The 24940-nt window shown below is 41.6% G+C and overlaps 1 protein-coding gene across 8 annotated transcripts in view; it reads left to right on the top strand.

The window, feature by feature from the left end:
* The window catches only part of LOC127411817 (SERTA domain-containing protein 2-like), a 346503-nt gene that overhangs the window by 305128 nt on the left and 16435 nt on the right, over positions 1-24940 (top strand). For 2 of the 8 annotated variants that reach the window (XM_051647620.1, XM_051647622.1), the window contains exon 1: positions 13408-13986. The exons of 4 other annotated variants lie outside the window; for them this stretch is intronic. Coding sequence is in view for 2 of the 4 variants with exons in the window: in XM_051647617.1 (XP_051503577.1) it covers positions 13951-13986; positions 16186-16301 (152 nt within the window). In the remaining 2 variants the exon portion in view is untranslated. Of the gene's footprint in view, positions 1-9368; positions 9798-13407; positions 13987-16185; positions 16302-24940 lie in introns of those variants that run through there. 2 more of the 8 variants (XM_051647617.1, XM_051647618.1) reach the window with 2 other exon arrangements.

The raw sequence follows: 24940 nt of genomic DNA, 5'->3' as shown, positions 1-24940 counted from the left end.
ACCCGCTCAACACCAGTTTCATGTACAACAGTAAAGAGAAGACTCAGGGGTGCAGGCCTTATGGGAAGAATGTCAAAGAAAAAGCTACTTTTGAAACAGAAAATCAAAAAGAAAAGGTTAGAGTGGGCAAAGAAACACAGACATTGTACAACAGATAATTGGAAAAGAGTGTTATGGATCTTAACCACATTGAGCTTTTGTGGGATCAGCTAGACTGTAAGGTGCGTGAGCAGTGCCCGACAAGACAGCCACATCTATGGCAAGTGCTACAGGAAGTGTGGGGTGAAATGTTACCTGAGTATCTGAACAAACTGACAGCTAGAATGCCAAGGATCTGCAAAGCTGTCATTGCTGTGCATGGAGGATTTTTTTGATGAGAACTATTTGAAGTAGTTTATTGTAATAGTAGTTTTTCATGTTATTAATGTCCTGACTATACATTGTGATCAGTTGAATGCCACTTTGGTGAATTAAAGTACCAGTTTCTTTCCATAAGAGCAAAATCTGTACATTATTCCAAACTTTTGGCTGCCAGTGTATATCGCCAGCAAAATCATTGTGAATTTTCAAAATATTGCCGAAGCCTACTGGCAACTCGGCTGGTATAAGCAATTATTTATTGATGGGCACTATTAATTATGATGTTAAAATGAGAGAGTACCCCCTGCTGAAGTGTATCTGCATGGCTAATGAGCCAAATTAAATAATGAGGGAGACACAGGCATGCCAAGGGCTCTCAGCGGAGTGTTGAGGAGGAGTGGAGTGTTGTGAAGGGGGGGGGATTTAGCAGGAGTTTAGTCAGCGACATTTCTGCTGGCACCAGAACTCTGTGTGTCTGTGTTGCCGGGACCCTGAAGAGGCCTGTAATTAACAGCACTACAATCAAGCAGCTCTTTTGTTTGCATGACTTAGTGTAATAGAGCAGCATAATTTCACAATACTTCTGCTGATATCAACACCAAATATCTGTCATCATACCATTGAGTAGAATGATTTCACATTTTACCCTACAGTCAGTCCGGACCTGTTGATTTGCCGATTTTTGATGGAAAGATCTATGTATTTGGGTGTATGTAATACCATGAAGACCTGGTGAGATACACTGAAAAAAAAAATATATATTTTGTGGTTAAGTAAATATAGCAGAAAATATTAAGTACTTTCTACATTTAATAAATTAGTTTACGCTTGAACTTGAAAATATTAAGTAAATTCAACTTTCAAACATGTAAATTTTAGTGCTTTAGCTTACGTAAATATCATTAATGAAGCTGGTGTTTCCAGCATGCACTGGGCTTGAATAATTAATTAGCTTGCATTGTTTGAATGTCTGCAAGTTTAATTACACCATTTTTATTGTTAATTTTGTTTGTTTCTTGTTTTGTGCAGTCTTAAGGTAATTTTCTACTCAAAATTATCTGTGTTAATTCGTCAGCAGCTCTGTCTTGTTTCTATTGCCAGTAATGCAAGGTGATGTTTTCTCATAGTCTACATAGCATGCATTAAGTTTCCCTGTGGGAGTCTTCTGAATGTCATTTAGCACATGATTAAACATTGTAAGGAAAATTCAAAACATGACATGTTTTAATAATATGTTTATTTAAATTTTACTAAGCTTGTTTAATTACCATGTATATCATATTTGTAAGTAAAAGTTACTCAATTTACTAAAATGTTTAAGTTAAATTTACTCACTTTAATCAATATTATGTCATGAATTTAAGTAGATTTTACTTAGATTTATATCATCAAGATTTACATGCAAAATAAAAATTAAGTTAATCTTTAGTCATTTTATCTTCATTGTACGTTTCATTAACCTGAAGAACATCACTGGACCCTTTCTAGATCCCCTTCAATTTGCTTATCGAGCAAACAGGTCTGTGGATGATGCAGTCAACATGCATCAGCATGCATCATATCCTGCAACATCTGGACAGACCAGGGACATATGCAAGGATCATTTTTGTGGACTTCAGTTCGGCTTTCAACACCATAATCCCAGTTATACTCCAGAATAAATTACACCAACTCTCTGTTTCCATGTCTATCTGTCAGTGGATTACCAGCTTTCTGACGGACAGGCAGCAATTGTGGGACAGGGGAAACTCACTTCTAGCACCTGTACAATCAGCACTGGTGCCCCCCAGGGATGTGTACTCTCCCCACTACTCTTCTCCCTCTACACCAATGACTGCATCGCCAAGGACCCCTCTGTCAAGCTCCTGAAGTTTGCAGACGACACCACTATCATCGGCCTCATCCAAGATGACGATGAGTCTGCATACAGAAGGGAGGTTGAATAGCTGGCTGTCTGGTGCAGTCAAAATAACCTTGAGCTGAACATGCTCAAAACAGTGGAGATGATTGTGGACATTAGGAGGAACACCCCAACATTGACCCCCCTCACCATTCTAAACAGCACTGTGGCAGCAGTGGAGTCATTCAGGTTCCTGGGCTCTACCATCTCACTGGACCTGAAGTGGGAGACCCACATTGACTCAGCAGAAAAAGGCCCAGCAGAGGTTGTACTTCCTTCGCCAGCTGAGGAAATTCAACCTGCCACAGGCGCTGCTGATACAGTTCTACTCAGTGGTCATTGAGTCTGTCCTCTGCACTTCAATAACTGTCTGGTTTGGTTCAGCTACGAAATCAGACATCAGAAGACAACAAAGGACAATTCGGACTGCTGAGAGGATTATTGGTTGCCCCCTGCCCCCCCTTCGAGACTATACACTTCCAGAGTGAGGAAAAAGGCTGGAAAAATCACTCTGGACTCCACTCACCCTGCCCACTACCTTTTTGAACTGTTGCCTTCTGGCCGACACTTCAGAGCTCTGAGCACCAGAACTGTCAGGCACAGGAACAGTTTTTTCCCTCAGGCTATCCATCTCATGAACAGTTAAATTGCCCCATTGAGCAATAACTATGTGCAATACACAGTTTAGTCTTTTTTTATATTTATCCAACACATCTAACCTCTTCTGCCATTTCAATCCTCTGGGAAAAAAACAAAAAACATTTGCGCTGTACATAACAGATTTGTATTTGCACTGTACATAACAGATAGCAGATTTGTATTAGATTGCACTACGTATGTGTATGTGTGTATGTACACTATATGGCCAAAAGTTTGTGGACACCCCTTCTAATTAACAAATTTGGTTACTCCATTAAATCCAGTAAAGAAAAATCTTAATGTTTCTTTATGTAATGGCTTGGGATTTGTGTGCTTCCAAATTTGTGGCAACTGTTTGGGGATAGCCCTTTTCTGTTCCAGCATGACAATGCCCCTGTGAACAAAGTGAGGTCCATAAAGAAATGGTTTACTGTGTCTGGGATGGAAGAAATTGACTGGCCTGCACAAAGCCCAGACCTGAACCCCACTGATCACTTTTGGGGTGAACTGGAACAGCAACTGTAAGTCAGGCCCCATCGACCAACATCAGTTCCTGACCTCACTGATAGCCTTGTGTCTGAATGAGAGCAAATCCCTGCAGCCATGTTACTACATACAGTATAGTGGAAAGCCTTCCAAAAGAGTGGAAGCTGTTATTACAGCAAAGGGGGAAATTGATGCCTAAGGTTTTGAAATCAAATGTTCATCAAGCACATATGGTGTCCACAAACTTTTGGCCATATAGTGTATGTATGTGTGTGTGTGTGTGTGTATGTACGTATGTGTATAACTATTTTTTATATTTTATTATTATCTATATCTTGCTGCTGTTTTTGTATTGTTTTTGTATTGTTGTACACTGGAAGCTCCTGTCACCAAGACAAATTCCTTGTATGTGTAAGCATACTTGGCAATAAAACTGATTCTGATTCTGATTAAAGGAATAATTCATCCAAAAATGGTAATTCTGTCATAATTTACTCATGCTGTTGTTCCAAACCTGAATGACTTTTTTCTAAGGAGATGTTTTAATTAATATTGCAGTCTGTCCTTTTAATACAATGTCAGTTGATAATGACTCACTTTAAAGCTTAAAAAATACCCAAATGTATCATAAAAGTAGTCCATGTGGCTCATGTGTCATATTTCAAAACTTTTAAAGGTTATGGTGAGAAACAACCCAAATTTTAAATCATTTTTCAGTGAAAAACATTGCATCCATTTATGAATGCTATGAGAGAAGCTTGTTCACAGTGGCCTTGCATAGAATTTTCATTTTTGGGTGAACTATTCCTGCAATGATCAATACATATTTTTATATATGTAATAATAGCATGAAGATGATACCTGGTGCGGTAGGTTTTTTTAACCTTCATGTTCTTTTTGGGGTTTCAAAGACTGCAGGTAATAAAACGAAATAATTTTCACATGCTAACATTTTCATCATTTACTTTGATTTGTATTATTGTATTTTTCCACAGTTTTGTACATTTTGCAAACAGGAGCTGTGTTACTACACTGGATAACAATCGTCTTTCTAAAAAAAAAAAAGTGCATTCTGAGTTAAAACAGGGATACAGCTTCAATAATATCTGTCCACTAACCTTTTTTTTTTTTTTTTTTATCAAGTCAGAGGAACATATAAAAGGATTTAAAGGGGATTTAAATGATAGACCATTTTCTAAAGTAATATTATTTTACTCAGCGTTGGAGTCTCAAAGTAAAAAATAAAATATATTTTATTAAATATAAAGACTGCATCCAAAGCACGTTGTAGTAGGATTAGACTCGGAAATAAAGCAGTTGTTCACTGTTTGGTAGGGACTCATGTTTTTTGAATGACTGCCCACACTGTTCGTGCCATGTTCCACGCTCCTGCTGAAGAGGCAGTTGGTGGGAGGTTCCTACAACAAATGATAAAACACTGTCACAATGTGTAAGAAAGGCTTTGTAAAGGACAGGAGAGAGCCTGGAGTAAGAGGGAGGGAGAGACAGAGGCAGAGGGCGGGAGGGAGAGAGAAAGGGAGGGGAGAAAGAGAGGCACAGGGAGAGAGAGAGAGAGAGAGAGAGAGAGAGAGAGAGAGAGAGAGAGAGAGAGAGAGAGAGAGAGAGAGAGAGAGAGAGAGAGAAGGGACGGTCTGTGCTTCCCTGCTTGTAGTGTGGTGGAACAAAAGGGATGTTGTAGATGCCGCCCAGCAGCCAGCACTTCTCCATCCTACCTCGACTGCTCACTGAGCCATTTCCTGTTTTTGACCTGAAATCTTTATTTAGAACCAGCATTCTGCTCTGCACTCTCCTCCTCATTTATAATAACACGGAGATAGGCACAGGATCTCAGATTCACACCACTGCTTTCTGTTTTCTATCTTCTCCAGTGTTATTTTTGCAAAGGATATTTGAGGGCCATAGCTCTAGCTTTTGGATTACAGGTCCAGAAGAGAATTGTGAAAGAAGTATGGCATAAAAATGACTTTAGAGCAAATTTCAAACATCTGATGTCATTTAAAGAAATGACTCCCTTTTTAATCAGATATTTGCGACATGCTACGTGAATGATACCTCAATTCGTGCAATGTATTGAGGATTGAGGTAAGCTATTTATCCTCTCTAAGTGATCAGACCTCCCAGCTAATTAATTAAATGACTAGTAGCAACCACCCAGATCACCCTAGCAACCACATAGCAGAGCCCTAGCAACGATCCAGAACATCCTTACCACAACATTTTAATGCCCTGGCAACCATGCACAACACCCTAACATTGTGGTGGCAAGTTTTGTATGGGCAAGCACTGCTTACATTTTCTTCAGACAATGTAAAAATCTAGTCTGCAATGTTGGAGATTGCTGACAGGGCTTGATGTCGACTACACATTTTTTATAATCTTGCTGCAATTCACCTGTTAATTATAAAATGTCATTATATTATTAAACTATAGTACTCATTACACTATTCTTATTTTTATCAGTTTATATATGGCTGGAATTCCAATATCTGGGGACATGGTTATAAGAGCAATGCAGTGCTAGACCTTGCCATGTGGTGGCAGCTTGATAGCTTGTGATTGAAGGTCTCTAAAATGAGCATCATCATCAGTAAGGTCATATGCATCTGTTGTGCACTAGTGTCAAACATGCACATTGCCCTCAAAAATTCACAACCTCCACAAAGAAAATATTTTTCATTGTATAAAATCTACCTACATTGTATGCATTAAAGAACATGTATTTTTTCAATACTAGCCAAGATATTTTCTATATTGTCAGTAGCCCAACACTGTAGTTATATAATAGTTTAATTATTTGTATTAATGCTGTAAGTTCAGAAGAAACAAGGAACATAGGCTACAATAATTGTTGACAGTCCTCATAGGGGAGACCAGGATTGATTGCCTACAGGGCTTGGTTGGCACAGAGTTAATTACTGGTAATTTTAAAATTATTTTCTATCTTAATGTTCACTTTCTTGACTGTAGCAGCTTGGGTGTGGTCGAGCATCCATCCGGGGAGAGAGAAAGTGGTAAGGGCACTGACACCTGAGCTAAATTATGTCTAACACCTGTCTCTAATTCCAGTGAGCATGGAGAGAGCGGCATATAAGTGGCCATGCCACCAGCAGATGGGGAGAGAGTCAGGGGCAAGAAACCTTATTGTGGAACTGATGAGCTGTTGTTGTGAAACTGATTAATTATTATTGTGAAGCTGAAGAGTTATTTATTGTGAAGCTGCTGAGTCACTGTGAAGCTGTAAAGTGCTGGAGTATATTAATACTCCAGCCTTACCTGTGAGGAAACCACTCTCCTGTGTCCTCCTGCTGTGAAGGCCTTTTACAATGGTGCCGAAACCCGGGAATTGGTTTAAAGACTGCACGCCCCATGGAGTCCTTCCCACTGTCTGACATCATCAAGTCCCTCGCCGACCTACATCAGACCCACCAACAAGCTCTGCTTGAGCTCCACCAAGATCAGGAACGCCGCTTCCATGAGGTCCTTAGAGCTCAGGCAGAGGACCGGCAGGCCATTCGGAGCCTTCTCAACCAGGAGAAAGCCCCGGCAGCAACCCTGGACAACAGCAGCCCCCTGCCCTCGCACACACTGATAAAGATGGGGGCAGAAGATGACCCGGAAGCCTTCCTCGACTTGTTCGAGCGCACCGCTGAAATCTGAGGCTGAAATTTGGCTCATCCCTTTGCTGTCTGGGGAAGCCCAGCTTGCAGCACAACAACTGCCGGCAGCTAATCTCCTGGTCTACAGCGACCTGAAGAAAACCATCCTGCAGCGGTCGGCCGGAGCCCAGAGCAATACCGACAACTGTTCCGCATGATGAAGCTGGAAGGAGCCGGAAATGGCTGCTGGCGGGGGACCATGACGTCGAGGGAGTGGTCGACCAAGTGGTGTTGGAACAGCTGAGAAAAAGGGGAGAAAATCCACACACACACACACACACACACAAAAAGAAAAACACTGAACCGACTAATAGCCCATTTTTATTGGCCGGGCATTGGCGGCAGTGTTCGCAGCTGGTGTGTGGCTTGCTGTGAATGTCAGCTGGTGAACCCACTGGCTACCCCAAAAGCGCCATTGCGCCCCCTTCCACTGATCGAGGTCCCCTTCGAGAGAATTGGCATAGACCTCGTCGGGCCATTAGAGCAGTCAACATGCAGACATCGCTTTGTATTGGTCCTAGTGGACTATATCTCAGCACGCAGTGTTGCGGAGGCACTTTTCAAAATAATCTCCCGGGTGGGGATTCCGAAAGATATCCTCACAGATCAGTGCACAACCTTTATGTCACAGACACTACACGAGCTTTACGAATTATTGGGCATTAAGTCAGTTCGCACCAGCGTTTACCATCCAAAAACAGATGGCCTGGTGGAGCGATTTAATAAAACCCTTAAAAATATGATTCGTAAGTTTGTACACGAGGATGCTAGGAATTGGGACAAATGGCTCGATCCCCTGTTATTCACAGTACGAGAGGTCCCTTCGAGCTGCTGTACGGGCGGTGCCCGCGAGGCGTGCTTGACGTCATACGTGAAGCTTGGGAGGAGGGACCTTCAACCAGTAAGAATGAAATTCAATACATTCTTGATCTTAGAGCAAAACTCCACACCTTGGGGCAACTAACACAAAGTTCTCTTGGGGAGAACTTGTGCTCCAAGCTCAAGAAGGACAGAGCTGACTGTATAACAGGGGAACTCGGCTACAGGAATTTTTACCGGGAGATAGGGTACTCGTATTACTCCCCACATCGAGCTCCAAATTACTCGCCAAGTGGCAAGGACCCTTGAGGTCACACAACGAGTGGGGGATTTCAATTATGAGGTAAAGCGAACCGATAGAGGGGGCAGACGTCAAATTTATCACCTCAGCCTCCTGAAATTGTGGAGGGAGGCGGCCCCTGTGATGTTGGCTACGGTAGTTCCGGAGAGGGCGGAGCTCGGGTCGGAGGTACACACAAAACACAATCACGTCACCTGGTCACTTGTGGAGACCACCTCTTACCATTTCAACTCACAGAGGTTGCCAAACTACAACAAGTATTCGCAGATGTGTTTTCCCCTCTACTGGGTCGCACAAACCTCATCCAGCACCACATCGAGACCGAGCTGGGGGTGGTGGTACGTACCCGTCCCTACCGATTGCCCGAACATTAAAAAAAATAGTCCGGGAAGAATTGGATGCAATGCTCGATATGGGAGTAGTAGAGGTATCCCACAGCGACTGGTCCAGCCCGGTTGTTGAGTTGCTCGATCGGTTAGGCACTGCTTGTTTTTACTCGACACTGGATTTGACAAAGGGTTATTGGTAGATCCCCTTGACACCAATTTCCTGTGAAAAAACTGCTTTCTCCACACCATTTGGATTACACCAATTTGTGACACTTCTGTGCGGTTTGTCTGGGGCTCCGGCCACGTTTCAGCGCCTCATGGACCGAATCCTCAGACCGCATTCGGCTTACGCCGCTGCCTATTTGGATGACATCATCATTTATAGCAATGATTGGCAGCGGCATATGCAGCATCTGAGGGCAGTTCTGAGGTCGCTGCGATGGGCGTGGCTCACAGCAAACCCTAAGAAGTGCGCTATTGGGTGGGTGGAGGTACGGTATCTGGGGTTCCACTTGGGCCATGGGCAGGAGTGTCCCCAAATTGACAAGACGGCAGTGATTGCGACCTGCCCGAGACCCAAGACCAAAAAGGGGGTGAGGCAGCTCCTGGGGCTGGCTGGCTATTATAGGAGATATGTACCTAACTATTCGGATGTCACCAGCCTGCTGACTGATCTCACTAAAAAGGGAGCTCCAGACCCGGTCCAGTTTACGGAGCAGTGCCAACAGGCATTTATGCAGGTTAAAGCTGCACTTTGCAGGGGGCCGCTTTTACATGCACCTAATTTCTCTCTCCCTTTTGTATTGCAGATGGACGCTTCAGACAGGGGGCTGGGGGCTGTACTCTCACAGGTGGTGGAGGGGGAGGAGCGCCCAGTGCTGTACATCAGCCGCAAGTTCTCCTTGAGGGAAACAAAGTACAGCACCATGGAAGAAGTGTGTCTGACTATCAAGTGGGTGGTCCTCACTCTCCGTTACTACTTGCTGGGGCGGGCCTTCTCCCTCTGCTTAGATCACGCCCCACTCCAATGGCTCCACTGTATGAAGGATACCAATGCGCGGATCACCCAGTAGTATCTGGCTCTCCAGCCCTTTAAATTCATGGTGGTCCACAGACCGGCGGCGCAGATGGCTGTTGCTGACTTCCTTTCCTTAAATGGGGGGTGGAGTGATAGACAGGCTATGTCTGTCTATCACTCCCGATATTGCTCCCCGGCCTGAGTCGGGTGGTGGGGATATGTGGCAGGGGGGGCATGATCGAGCATCCGTCCGGGGAGAGAGAAAGCGGTAAGGGTGCTGACACCTGAGCTAAATTATGTCTAACACCTGTCTCTAATTCCAGTGAGTATGGGGAGAGCGGCATATAAGCGGCCACGCCACCAGCAGACGGAGAGAGAGTCAGGGGCAAGAAACCTTATTGTGGAGCTGATGAGCTGTTGTAGTGAAACTGATGAATTATTATTGTGAAGCTGAAGAGTTATTATTGTGAAGCTGCTGAGTCACTGTGAAGCTGTAAAGCACTGGAGTATATTAATTAAATCCTTACCTGTGAGGAAACCGCTCTCCTCTGTCCTCCTGCTATGAAAGTCTTTTACATTGACCTACACTGTTTGATTCTGTCAGGGTATCTGAATGTTAAAATCTGTTATTGTGAAGACACGTTTTCATTTTATCTATGTCACAACAAAAATGAAACTTGTCTGCTAAATATTTGATAGAAAAAATACAAAGTTTTTTTTAAATATACTTATTTTAGTTAATAGTGATGGGTATCAGCTTTATTTTGATATAAGAGTTGTAAGCCTGTGATAAGCTACTGTGTGCTAGCTGGCTTACATCATTTATCTAATGAGTGTGAGTGGGGTTGGTTGGCACATTGATTTTTGGGTGGACTATCACACTGGGTATAAAAAAGAACAGATAATAATTCATAACCTTTATACACACTATTTACCAACTTAATACCTCTATTACACACATATACAGTGCATTCAGAAAGTATTCAGACCCCTTCATTTTTTTCACATTTTGTTATGTTGAAGCCTTATGCTAAAATGCTTTAAATAATTTTTTTCTCACATCAATCTACACTCCATACCCCATAATGACAAAGAAAAACTGATTTTTGACAACTTTGCAAATGTATTAAAAAGAAAAAACTGAAATATCTAATTGACATAAGTATTCAGATTCTTTGCTGTGACACTTGAAATTTAACTCATGTGCATCCCATTTCTCTGGATCATCTTTGAGATGTTTCTACACTTTGATTGGAGTCCACCTGTGGCAAATTCAATTGATTGGACATGATTTGGAAGGGCACACACCTGTCTATATAAGGTCTCACAGCTGAAAATGCATATCATAGAAAAAAACATGCTATGAGGTCAGAGGAACTGCCTGCAGAGCTCAGAGACAGGATTGTGTCACTGCACAGATCTGGGGAAGGCTACAAACAAATTTCGGCTGCATTGAAGGTTTTAAAGAGCACAGTGGCCTCCATAATTTTTAAATGGAAGAAGTTAGGAACAACCAGGGCTCTTCCTAGAGCTTGCCACCTGGCCAAACAGAGCAATTGGGGGAGAAAGGCCTTGGTAAGAGAGGTGACCAAGAACCCTATGGTCACTCTGGTTGAGCTCCAGAGATCATGTGTGGAGATGGGAGAAACTTGCAGAAGGACAACCATCACTACAAAACTCCACCAATCCTGGCTTTATGGTAGAGTGGCCAGATGAAAGCCTCTCCTCAGTGCAATACACATAAAAAAAGCACCTAAAGGACTCTCAGACTGTGAGAAACAAGATTCTCTAGTCTGATTAATCAAATATCGAACTGTTTGGCCTCAATTCTAAGCATCATGTCTGGAGGAAACCAGGCACCGCTCATCACTTGCGCAATACTATCCCAACGGTGAAGCATGGTGGTGGTAGCATCATGCTGTGGGAGTGTTTTTCAGTGGCAGGGACTGGGGGATTGGTCAGGATTGAAGAAAAGCTGAACACAGCAAAATACAGAGATATCCTTAATGAAAACCTGATCCAGAGTGCTCAGGACCTCAGACTGGGCCAAAGGTTCATCTTCTAACAGGACAATGACCCTAAGCACACAGCCAAGACAACGCAAGTGTGCCTTAGGGACAACTCTGTGAATGTCTTTGAGTCGCCCAGCCAGAGCCCGGACTTGAACCCAATCGAACATCTCTGGAGATACCTGAAAATGGCTGTTCACCAACAGTCCCCATCCAACCTGACAGAGCTTGGGAGGATCTGCAGAGAAGAATGGCAGCAAATCCCCAATTCCAGGTTTGCAAAGCTTGTCGCATCATACCCAAAAATACTTGAGGCTGTAATCACTGCCAAAGGTGCTTCAACTAAGTACCGAGTTAAGGGTCTGAATACTTATGTCAATGTGATATTTCAGTTTTTTTTTCTTTTTGATAAATCTGCAAAGTTATAAAAATCTGGTTTTTGCTTTGTGGAGTGTAGATTGGTGTGGATTTTGTTTTTAAACCATTTTAGAATAAGGCTGCAACATAACAAAAATTTGAAAAAATAAAATAAAAAATGAAGGGGTCTGAATACTTCCTGAATGCACTGTATAACATAACATAAATAATAGTAATAATAATAATGATACTTATTATTATTATTATTATTATTGTCTATTACATCACAGTTCAAGCCAATGATACAATTAGTTCCTTTCATTTATATGATAATTTTATATAAATCATAAAACATTTATATATACAGGGTTGGGAGGGTTACTTTTGAAATGTATTCCACTACAGATTACAGAATACATGCTGTAAAATGTAATTTGTAACGTATTCCATTAGATTACTCAAGGTCAGTAACGTATTCTAAATACTTTGGATTACTTCTTCAGCACTGGTAGATTTTTCAACTTGTTCTGACTATAAAAACTCTGCCAGTACAGTGAGACAAAATACACATGTTAAAAATACATTCTCTGAAAAACCTAAATATCTTATGCAGTGTTGTTTCTAAAACAAGATAAATCAAATTGATCTTATTTTAAGGATTTTTAGATATTTTTACAGGAAAACAATACAAAAATGATTAACAAGAATACTATTTTTGCTCTAATATCAAAGGTCTTACTAGAAAAAAAAGAAATTATGATCTAACATGAATTTTCTTGATAAAAAAATATGATCGTGCCTGGTAACGTGCTTGTAAAATGGCTAGAAATAGCATTTTAGCTTAGCGTAAAGCTGACAATTTACACAAGGTTTATTTCTATTTCTTCTGCTCCAAACTTACTTCAAACGTACTTCTCTGTCTGCTCGTATGAATGTAACACAATATAAGAAAGTGTTTCACCGCTGTTCAAATGCACTTTGGATCGCATCATTTATATGTATAAATGTTTTCCATCTGAAAGGACTAAATATTAAATGAAACAAATGACAATAAAATGCAAAGTAATCTCTTCAGTAATCAAAATACTTTTTGAATGTAACTGTATTCTAATTACCAATGATTTAAATTGTAACTGTAGTGGAATACAATTACTTGTATTTTGTATTTTAAATATGTAATCCCGTTACATGTATTTCATTACTTCCCTACCCTGTATATAAAACAAGGTTATCTAAGTAATGATTATATATGTATATAAGTTAAAAAAAAATAAAAAAAAGATTTTCATTCCAAACTGTACATTTGTATATATTAATCATAATCATATTAATAAAATAATATTAATGACATAATCTTAACTCATATTAACCTGTGCCAACCAAATGCACAACACAGCTTTGACCATTAAGTAACAAAAGTCATTCAGTATTTGGTGATATTGAATGTTTTTTTTTTTTTTTTTTTTTACTTCGGCTTTCATTTGCACCTACTTGGGGTGTCTTAACGTTTGTTCCACCAGAGATATGCAACAAAGTATGAAAGTGTGCCAACCAAGCCCGGTCTCCCCTACCGTGTGCCTGAACGCTAGAAAGAGAGAGAACGAGGGGCTGCTGCTCAAAACCTATTGAACTGCCTACCTAGGCAGCATTCTTGTGCACTAGACGGGTTTCTCGTTAGCTTTGCTCACACACACACTCTCAGCTCAGCTTACTCGGAACGCGCCTCTGTTGCCCCTAATGCTGTCTAGGTAGGCAGCCTGCTAGGTTTCGACATATAGCCCGAGAGAGTGCTTGCGTGTGTAGGGGTTGGACTTTTCCGAGGCCAAGCTCTGTGTAGTCGAGCAGAAGTCTCACTCTACGTCATTCGCTTTCGAAGGCGATTGTGTTGGTCGGTAGTGACTTACTGTACAGTATTTTAAAGCACAGGGCTGGCGGATAGTCCACCGTCCTTTTCTCTCCACAAACTCACTGCCGACCTTCCTCTTCGGTGGCGAGAGTTGTATCGGTACCGACTCGGAACAGCTGTCGTCAACAATAAAAGAAAGATCCCTCCCGATGCTTAAATTGATACCTCCACTTCAAGTAGACGAGGTAAGCGCGAATCTTATTCATAAATAACTGAAATCATGTAACTGGCGCGCGGTGTCACTGATGTTGCACATAGCAAAGGCAACAATCGTACACATATTACTCGCGTATTGTTGTCTGGCGGTCTGCGCTATCTTCGGAAAGTTCAGAGGCATGTCGCAACCCAAGACAGCAGTTCGGAACCGAATCTAGCAGAACCGAATCGACTCTTATAATTGAGTCAAACATGATATTTGTAAATAATAATGTGAATGCTTATGGTTGCACTTGGGTTTTACTCATATTGAAGTAAAGCTGTATTCACACAGCATCTTTTTAAACCGTTTTTACAAAATGCATTATAGAAAACATAACCGTCACAAATGTTGAATGAGATAAACAGTAAAAATAAAATGTATTTAGTAAAAAAAAATTTAAAAAAAGATGATTAAAAAATGCATAAAAAAAGCTAGAATAGCATTGTCAGTAGGGAGAGAAGACAATTTAATTGTTTAATGGAAAGGCCCTTGTGTACAAATGTGTTTTCAGATACTTTAAAAAAGTATTTGAGATACAGTCTGAGATCCAGTTTGGCTTTTAGAGAGTTCGGCTTGACCCTCTTTGTCCAGTAAAGCTCGGAATGACCCACTGGACAGAGGTCCGGAATCAGACAGACAGCTTTACATTGAAACGAATTGTCTTTTTTGTTTTTCAACAAGTCTTAACCTAAATGAGAGCGTGATGTTAGGGTTTACTGTAACTGTTGTCAGATCATTGCTTACAAAGCTGCATGTTGACTTGACTGTTGAACTAGAAATGGTTTGTAATTGGGAGATTTTGGTTGTGGTTACATACTTAATATGCATTAAATTGGCTTTGACACTGTGGAGGGTTTTAATTTGCAGGTGACTAAAATAAATAAATGCATCTGCTGGCTCTCACTGCTCATCATGGAACAAATTCACATGCTGGAAAATAGTACTGGAAGGATTTTTAGGGACAGTGTCTGTATGAGAACTCAGTGTGTCTCAGTGTGTGAACAAAGTCTCACGTCCACCCTGGGCTTTCTTCTCTGTTTTTGAAAATGCACATGTGCAGCCTTACACTCGAGCTTGTTTTCATCACTTAAAATGGATTCATCTTTATCTTTGTTGTGTTTCCAAAGTATCTGAGCAGCTCTGAGCAGCAGTTATTTTGCAGTTGCTATCCTGTGTCAGACACATAGGCATTCAAAGTCCGAATAACACGCACGCACACACACACACACCCACACACACACAGTAAATTCAGAGGATCAAGGTCCATTTGGATTTTCTAGTGAATGCTTCACATAGTAGATTACAACCCCTTGCTTTGCTCAGGCTGTGTATTGTATTGCTACTGTCTAATTTCCTTAAAACAAAAAGACTGACTCTGTGACATTTACATGCCGTACTCTCCGTGTCATCTTTAAATGTGAACTTCCTTCCTGCAACAGTTACAGAAGTAAAATGAGGTTTTTGTCACTCAATAATAGTAAATGTCACAGTGTGGGTGTGTTCAGTGTCCAGAACTCCCTACTCAAACACCTTTTTGACTTCATGGATTTGAGCATTGTGCTCAGCATTCATGTTTTACCTGTAAAGTTTATGCAATTTGACCAGGATAACATCTGCATCTCTAATTGTTAGGTGCAGTTTGTCTTTTGGACATTAGTCCACAGATTGCTGTCTTTAATATTAAAAAAATATGTTTTCAGTTATAAACTGCTGTTTTAATCACAGGTAAAATAGCTTGTCTTACGGTTCGATCTCTTGGGATGAGGTATTGTACAGTGCCTGATCTGTTTATTAGGCGTTTATTAAGTTCCTTTGACATAACACTCACCTGTTGCCTGCTTAGTTTTATTTTCACTTAAACAGTGTGCATATTCGTGTGTTGTATGTGTGTGTTGTATGTGTGTGCGTGCCTGTCTTATGCCTTCACGTAGTGCTCCAAGCCTTCTGCCCCTCTGGTCAAACCGGTTTGAATTGCGTTCCTCTCTCTGCTACTATTTAGCTGTTTTTTAACATGAGTCTGACGTACACTGGTGACCAAAAGTTTGGAATAATGTACTGCTTTTGCTCTTATGGAAAGAAATTGGTACTTTTATTCACCAAAGTGGTATTCAACTGATCACAATGTATAGTCAGGACATTAATAACATGAAAAATTACTATTACAATTTTAATTGTTTTTTTTCAGAACTTCAAACTTCTTAAACTACTTCAAAGAGTTCTCAGCAAACAATCCTCCATGCACAGCAATGAGAGCTTTGCAGATCCTTGGCATTCTAGCTGTCAGTTTGTCCAGATACTCAGGTGACATTTCACCCCACGCTTCCTGTAGCACTTGCCATAGATGTGGCTGTCTTGTCGGGCAATTCTCATGCACCTTACAGTCTAGCTGATCCCACAAAAGCTCAATGGGTTTAAGATCCATAACACTCTTTTCCAGCTATCTGTTGTACAATGTCTGTGTTTCTTTGCCTACTCTAACCTTTTCTTTTTGTTTTCTGTTTCAAAAGTGGCTTTTTCTTTGCAATTCTTCCCATAAGGCCTGCACTCCTGAGTCTTCTCTTTACTGTTGTACATGAAACTGGTGTTGAGTGGGTAGAATTCAATGAAGCTGTCAGCTGAGGACATGTGAGGCGTCTATTTCTCAAACTAGAGACTCTGATGTACTTATCCTCTTGTTTAGTTGTACATCTGGGCCTTCCGCATCCAGTCTATTGCATGCTGTGGCAACTCAAAAACAAACACAAAGACAATGTTAAGCTTCATTTAACAAACCAAATAGCTTTCAACTGTGTTTGATATGATGGCAAGTGATTTTCTAGTACCAAATTAGAAATTTAGCACGATTACTCAAGGATAAGGTGTTGGAGTGGATGGCTGCTGGAAATGGGGTCTAGATTTGATCAAAAATGACTTCTTCAAATAGTGATGGTGCTGTATTTTACATGTCCTGACTATACTTTGTGATCATTTGAATGCCTTTTTGGTGAATTAAAGTACCAATTTCCTTCAGAAACAGCAAAATCTGTACATTATTCCAAACTTTTGGCCGCCAGTGTATATGAGTAGTTCAAGAGAAGCTTCAATCTTGCCTCACTTATATTGTGCTCACTGTTTTTGTTCAGCACCTGTTACCCTACTCTGTTACAACACAAGTCAGTTTACATCCAACAAGGCAAACACCTTCATTGTAAAGTTGTATTTTGTGTACCTCTTATTTCCTATCATTAAATTGTATTACATAGGCTATATTGGCATTATCGGCCAACCTGCTGTCTATATTGGCTGAGTCCCAATGGTGAGTTATAATGACTCACAATGGCCCAAAAAGAACAGTTACAAGCAGACATCTTATCTGATAATTTAAAGAGCACAGAGCATCAGTTGCAGAATGAGAATATACTCTAAAAGTGAAGGCTGCTGGCTCTAAAGTTTCATATGGCCACGCGTTGGAGGCTCATTTGCATGTTTATTGATATTTGGCTTTTATTGCCAAATACTCACTTTTTGGTACTAGGCATGAGGTCACGTTCGAATGAAAAGTAGTAGAGCAACAGACACAACATGTGTTGATTGTCTTTAGTACTCTACGGTTTTGCAGACTTGTCAAACCTACAAATACAGTTTACATTACATTTAAGAACTTAAGTATAAATCAAAATTTGAGTTTTAGTCCATTTCTATTAGCTTTGAAGCATGCTTGTGTACTCCTAAAAGTTGAAACGTTTTTTGTTTTTTTTGCTTTTCATGATATAAGATTTTAAATTCACAGTCATTCTATTCTGGGAAAATTGACCCAAAATATTGATGACTCATGCTACACTACACAGATTTTTGACTTAATCATTTGCTCTCTAGAATGAGAATGTTCCTTCCTCTGCAACTGACTAGCAAGTAGCAAATAATTGTTCATGACTGTGATGTAAAATAAAGCCAATTGCATGTTTAAAAAAGAGACAATCCCATTGATCTGTCTCGCCAAAACTTCCTGTTTCAAAAGGACCAAAAACTGGACAGAAAAGTTTTCCAGTTTAATAAAAAAAAATTGTGTGATGGAAGGGGTTGGTATGGCAGATATATTGTTCAGATTCATCATGTGACAGTTTTATAGACATGTTATTTTGTTAGTGTTTAAGATGTCAGACGGGTGCCTGAACCCTGCAGCTTTCGTTTGGTGTTGTGTGAGAGTGTGGCGTCTGGGCCTTCTCCATCTGTCTGTCTCAATTGCTCTATGTTTACTGTCTCACACATATCCCTCTCTTTCTCCTTTTTTTCTCCTTCTACAATTTTTTCTCTCTCTCTCTCTCTCTCTCTCTCTCTCTCTCTCTCTCTCTCTCTGTGCTATTCTGCTTTCTCTCTCAATTCATTACATTGTGATGCATCAAAATATCAAAATGTATTCTTAATTGAAGCTTAACTTTACTTTTGTATCGTATGCCACCTCATAGAAGTGACTGACTGCAATGCATGTTTCATATTTTGTAGTTATTTTCATGACCTTTTCTTCATTAATTGAACTGTAAGGAATTATGTTAATGTGCACATAAATAAAAAATAAAAATACAAGTATTTGAAGTATTGATGCAGTATCATGAGAATAAGAATTGTAATAAATTGATATATGTATCAGCACAGCCCTACCAACATAGTCTTGTGACAGCATAAGAATTTGTACAAGATTGCAAAATTGAAATAGTTTATTTATGCAATAAAAAAGACTGATGTATGTCAATACTCTGTAATATGCTTCCATCGTCTCCTTCCAAACCCAGATGTTTTCTTTCTTCTGTGGTACACTAAAGTTATTTTCCTATTAGAGTCATGATTAGGTTTAGGGTTAGGGTAAGGGGTTAGACTTTATGGTTGGTTCGTAATAACATTGAATTTGTTTATTTTTCTCTATGGGAGTAAAAGTTGTACGTTTTTATAGAAGCCAACTCGCACAATTTCTCCATCTCTTACCATTACTACGACTTTACATGAAACTGGGTTGGCCTTTTCTCTATGATACAATATACACTAGTGTAGTACTTTATTAGGAACACTATGGTCTCAATAAAGTGCCCAACATGGTGTTCTGCTGTTGTAACCCATCCGCCTCAATCTTGGATGTGTTGTGCATTCTGAGATGCTATTCTGCTCACTACAATTGTACAGAGCAGTTATCTGAGTTACTGTAGCCTTTCTGTCAGCTCGAACTAGTCTGGCCATTTTCCGTTGACCTCTCTCATCAATGAGGCTTTTCCGTCCACAGCACTGACGCTCACTGGATGTTGTTTGTTTTTGGCACCATTCTGAGTAAACTCTAGAGACTGTTGTGCTTGAAAATCCCAGGAGATCAGCAATTACAGAAATACTCAAACCAGCCTGTCTGGCACCAACAATCATGCCACGGTCAAAATTACTGAGATCAAATTTTTTCCCCATTCTGATGGTTGATGTTAACATTAACTGAAGCTCTTGCTGAAGCTTATGCATTGCACTTCTGTCACACGATTGGCTGATTAGATAATCACATGAATTAGAAGGTGTACAGGTGTTCCTTATAAAGTGCTCAGTGAGTGTATTATTGTATTAGTACAGCCCTATCATCTGTCTGTCTCTCGTCTGTTTCGGCTTGTGCTCAGTGTCATTCAGTCTTCGTCAGGAGTTCCCACACAAATGACACTCCCTCTTGCGCTGCAACAAATTTCACCAAGTACTACAGAGTCCAGACAGAGAGTACATTGAAACGCGTTATCTGCCTGAAATGCTTCTTTGAACTAATACTAAAGAGTGCAACGTTCACTCTGTATATGTCTCTTTCCCTCTCTTCTCATCTGCCTTTAATTTCTTTGTTTAGAATCACTCTTTCAAGCACTGTCTGGTGTAAACAGGACTGTATTCATTATTTGAACACTCAATGGCATGTTTACTGTCTTTGTGTGTGAATTGTTTATGTCTGTATTTGTGGTTGTTGTCCTCTGGTGCACCAGTTTGACACTTGTGATCATTTAAAAAAAATCAGAATCAAAGTGTTCCTCGGCATGCTTACTACTGTATGTCTGACATTTGTGCATTCGTGCAGGTGTCTGAAAAAGCTAAAAAGATAGAGAGTGTATTTGTGGGAATCCGTACCCTCTGGATCTGAAATAGCACAGTGTGGAGGTGAGGGGGGAGGGGAGCTCTGAAGCACAGGCATGGAAACGTGCAGATCCTGTTACAGGATCATAATATCACTGAAAACTCTGCACTCACTCCATCCTCTCCTCTGCACTTGTTTGTCTGCTCACCCCATCCTTTTTCCGCCGCATTCTCTCACTCCGGCTCTACCAGTACACCCAGAACCAAACCTCTGTGTCACACCCGGTCCCTTATGTGCCGTATCTGTTGTGTGTAGGATTGGATCAGAACGTACAGCCTGCCTAGCACCCCTGATGTACTTCAAGCCTCTGCTCTGACAACTCAGGCAGTGCTTTTCTCTCGAAAAGCCCCTGCCTTAATTTTACACTAATTCTGGTGTTATCCAGTGCTGTGTTTCAGACACAGTAACCAGGAAGCCAGCTGCAATTAAGTTGCGCTTTTTAAGCTGTCCTTTAAAAGTGGGCTTTTGCCAGCCGTTTAGTCAAACTTTTTAAAGACCACATGAAATCGAAATTGACTTTTTGGGCTTTTAGCCCATGTCTATTAGCTTTGAAACCATCTATATGCTAGTGTACTCCTTAAAAGTTGACTTGACTACACAGAATTAACTTTTATCATGTAAGCATTTAGAATGTACAGTCTTTTTCTTCCGAGAAAATGAACCAAAAATATTGATGACTCATGCACTACACACATTTTTGTTCAATGAAATGCTCTAGAATGAGAATTTTCCTCCCCCTAATAGAGTGCAACAGTGCCAGCCCACTTTTTCAGCCATCTTAGTCCTTGGAATTTCATAAAATCCTTCATAAAAGAGTTCTAAGCTATTAACCAAATTGATCAGCACCAAAATGAATTGAGGTGGAGTTTACAAACTGTGATTTAAAAATCGTATAAAAAGACAAAGGTACAAGACTGTGTACTTAACGTAATTAGGGAATTAACTTCAATATCATGAAGCAATGGAAAAATATAAAACTATTTATTTAAAGTTGTTGATTATAAGTATATAAACAATATATTTTAATTTAATTGCATAATATTCAGATATATGCAAGTAGTTTGAGAGTTCGGGGCAGCAGACACAATTGTGTCACTCACAGTGTATCATGGAAGTGGGCAGTCGATTCATAGCTTGTTAGGTGCACTTTGTTTGCCGTGATTTTCTGATTGGTGAACATTTCTTTGCTGGATCAAATTTAGCAGCATATAGCTGTCAAATTACATACTAGTTACTGTTGTTGAAATTAATAGCTAAGCTCCCAGCATGCACTGCAGCATGAAAAATTACATTGATTTTGTACTACTTACTAGTTTGTAAGCCGTTGTTTTTGTTGCAGTCTTAATTACTTTATAGAGTAACTTATATTTATTTAAAATGTATTGTATTTTAATGTTCAGCTTTTACTTTTTTACGTAAAAGTAAGTTTGTTAATTGTCACCATTTGTAACATTGGTGTCTTGGAGAGGAAGAGAGGAGATGCAGGAGTAGATTCTTTCAATACTTTAATTATAAACGCTGGAGTGGAACAAACGAAATCACAAAATAACAAAACAAGGAAACACTTCAACACAACAGACAAGGACTGACCAATGACTGAACAAAACTAGAGGGTATACACAGAAAACTAATGAGGGAATGGAAGGCAGGTGAGGATGACGATGAACAGATGGAAGTGATTAGGGCAGTGAATTCTGGGAAATGTAGTGCAGGGGAAAACTTCAAAATAAGAGTCCTTGAAGAACATGATGGAGACAGACTGTGACACCCCCCCCCCCTTTAAGGGTGACTCCTGGCGCCCAAAAAACAGATGATGAGGTTAGGGTGACGCAGAAGATGAAGGATCCAAGGAGGATGATCAGAAGGCCTAGAGGGCAGCTTCAGGGCTGGGAATGGTTCCAGAGGCCTGGGGGGGGTGGCTTCAGGGCTGTGAATGGATCCGGGGGCCTGGGGGGGTGGCTTCAGGGCTGTGAATGGATCCGGGGGCCTGGGAGGCAGCCACAGGGCAGGGACTGTGTCTGGAGGCCTGGGAGGTGGCTACAGGGCAAGGACTGGGTCAGGAGGCAGAACTGCTGGAGGAGGAGACTCTGGGGAAGCGGGCGGAGCCGTGGAAGAATCTGAGGGCAGAGCCATGGAAGAATCTGAGGGCGGAGCCGAGGGCAGAGCTGAGGAAGGGTCTGAGGGCAGAGCTGAGGAAGGGTCTGAGGGCGGAGCCGAGGGAGGCGGAGCTGAGGAAGTAGCCGTGGGAGGCTTGAGGAGCGGTGCCATGGAAGGCACAGCCGTGGAAGACTTTGAGGGTGAAGCCGTGGAAGACTCTGGGGGCGGAGCCGTGGAAGGTGGAGCCGTGGAAGACACTGGGGGCGGAGCCGTGGAAGGCGGAGCCAAGGAAGGTGGAGGCGCCATGGAAGGGGGAGCCGTGGGAGGTTCGAGGGATAGAGCCATGGAATGTGGAGTTATGAGAGGATCGAGGGAAGAGTCCGTGGAAGGCTTGGGGCTGAGAGACATGGAAGAGAGTACAGGCAGAGACTGGGGATCGACCTCCGTGGTTGTGAGCATGGGCAGAGACTGGGGAACGAACTCCATGGTCGTGAGCATGGACAGAGACTGGGGAATGACCTCCGTGGTCGTGAGCATAGGCAGAGACTGGGGAGGAGGAGTCCTTTTCCTTCTCCTCCTCTTTCGGCCAGCAGGGAGCATGGATACGGGGACGGTTGAGGCTACAGGCACTGGCTCTGGGATGGTCGAAGCTACAGGCACTGGCTCTGGGACGGTGGAGGCTGCAGGCACTGGCTCTGGCTCTGGCTCATTAACCGTGGCAGGCACGGGCACTGAATCATTAACCGTGGCAGGCATGGGCACTGGCTCGTTAACCGTGGCAGGCATGGGTACTGGCTCGTTATCCGTGGCAGGCATGGGCACTGGCTTGTTAACCGTGGCCGGCATGGGCACAGGTTGTGGCCCATGATTCCCACGATAATTCACAGCATATGGGGGAAATGCAACTTCCGTGGTCGCTACGGCTGACTGCGGCAGGGAATTGACCACCGGAACCTGGAGAGGATGAGCCCCCCCCAAAAATAAAATTTGTTTAGGGGAATTGTATGGAGAGGAGTTACCTTGGAGATAGGGGGCGTGGAAAGCGCGGAGACAGGGGCCGTGGAAGAAGTCAACTTCTGTATTAAACATGATGAGAGTGAAGGGTAATGGATATTCAGGGTGGCTGGGATGTAATTTGCCAAGGGAAGATCTTCCGCCTCCGGAAGTGCTGTGGGTCTATGGAAGTTTAATCCCATTCCATAAATGGGCTTGAGGTATATATCCGGTATTGATGTCGAAGCAGCGAGTTGAAGGAACTTGGTTGTGTATTCCAAGAGGGGAAGATCCTGCCTGAACAGCTCCAAGAATAATTCTGTTAACTCCATGCTCAGTGATGTGCTCATCGAGGTGAGGCTTTGGAGGAGAGGAGGATTAGTGGGATCGCTGGAGTAGAGGAAGACGTTTGGAGGAACAGGTAAATGTATCCGTATACTTTGTGGTTCAGTCCTTCTGTAACGTTGGTGTCTTGGAGAGGAAGAGAGGAGACGCAGGAGTAGATTCTTTCAATCCTTTAATTATAAATGCTGGAGTGGAAGTGATTAGGGCAGTGAATTCTGGGAAATGTAGTGCAGGGGGAAACTTCAAAATAAGAGTCCTTGAAGAACATGATGGAGACAGACTGTGACACCATTGTTTCATTTTGTATGCCGAGTGTTGATATCTGTGTGTGGCTTGTTAACTCGTGATGCTGTGTTTATCCAAAATAGTCTGATCTTAGGTATTATTTTGCAAGTAGCACAGTGCAACAACTTGTGTTTTATTAAAACACAATTACACTGGCTGGAAGAACATAATATATTAATAAAAAAGGTCCAAGGTGCCAGCTCGAGAAAACTAATCACCATAATGGTGATTTAAAAAAACAAAACAAATCAACAACACTAAATAAATAAATAAAAGATAACAGATAAAGACTTCTGTTAAGTCTGAATAAAAACTCTTTTACATGTTTTTTTTTTTTTGTTGTTTTTTTTTTTTTTTTTGTAGCCCCAATGATTTAAGAATCACAATAAATTGCTGTAGGAATTTGTATGCAAAGTTACAGTGCAGGCTGTAGCATTCTATACCACCTGCAACTAACGAGCAAGAATCATGCTTCAAGGCTTTAACGTAAACTAAAGGCTACTGGCTATTTTAAAACAAGGAGGACACAGGGGCCTGGGTAGCTCAGCGAGTATTGATGCTGACTACCACCCCTGGAGTCGCGAGTTCAAATCCAGGCTGTGCTGAGTGACTCTAGCCAGGTCTCCTAAGCAACCAAATTGGCCTGGTTGTTAGGGAGGGTAGAGTCACATGGGGTAACCTCCTAGTGGTCGCGATTAGTGGTTCTCGCTCTCAATGGGGCACGTGGTAAGCTGCGCGTGGGTCGCGGAGAGTAGCATGAGCCTCCACATGTGGAGTCTATGCAGTGTCATGCACGACGAGCCACGTGATAAGATGCGTGGATTGACTGTCTCAGAAGCGGAGGCAACTGAGACTTGTCCTCCGCCACCCGGATTGAGGTGAGTAACCACTACCTACTAAGTAGTGGGAATTGGGCATTCCAAATTGGGAGAAAAGGGGATGAAAAAACAAAAAAACAAGGAGTACACTTTTTGTCAAGCCCAGAGTTCCTGTTTCAGTTTACATCAATATTTTACAAAATGCACTCGTCAAGCAATTTCATGAGGTCTTTCAAGCCTCTCTTGCACCACAGACATTTTTTGATGCTGTGTCTTTTCTT

This window comes from Myxocyprinus asiaticus, chromosome 21 (genome assembly GCF_019703515.2).
Source record: "Myxocyprinus asiaticus isolate MX2 ecotype Aquarium Trade chromosome 21, UBuf_Myxa_2, whole genome shotgun sequence".
Classification (NCBI taxonomy): domain Eukaryota; kingdom Metazoa; phylum Chordata; class Actinopteri; order Cypriniformes; family Catostomidae; genus Myxocyprinus; species Myxocyprinus asiaticus.
This window is presented reverse-complemented; position numbering and strand designations above follow the sequence as displayed.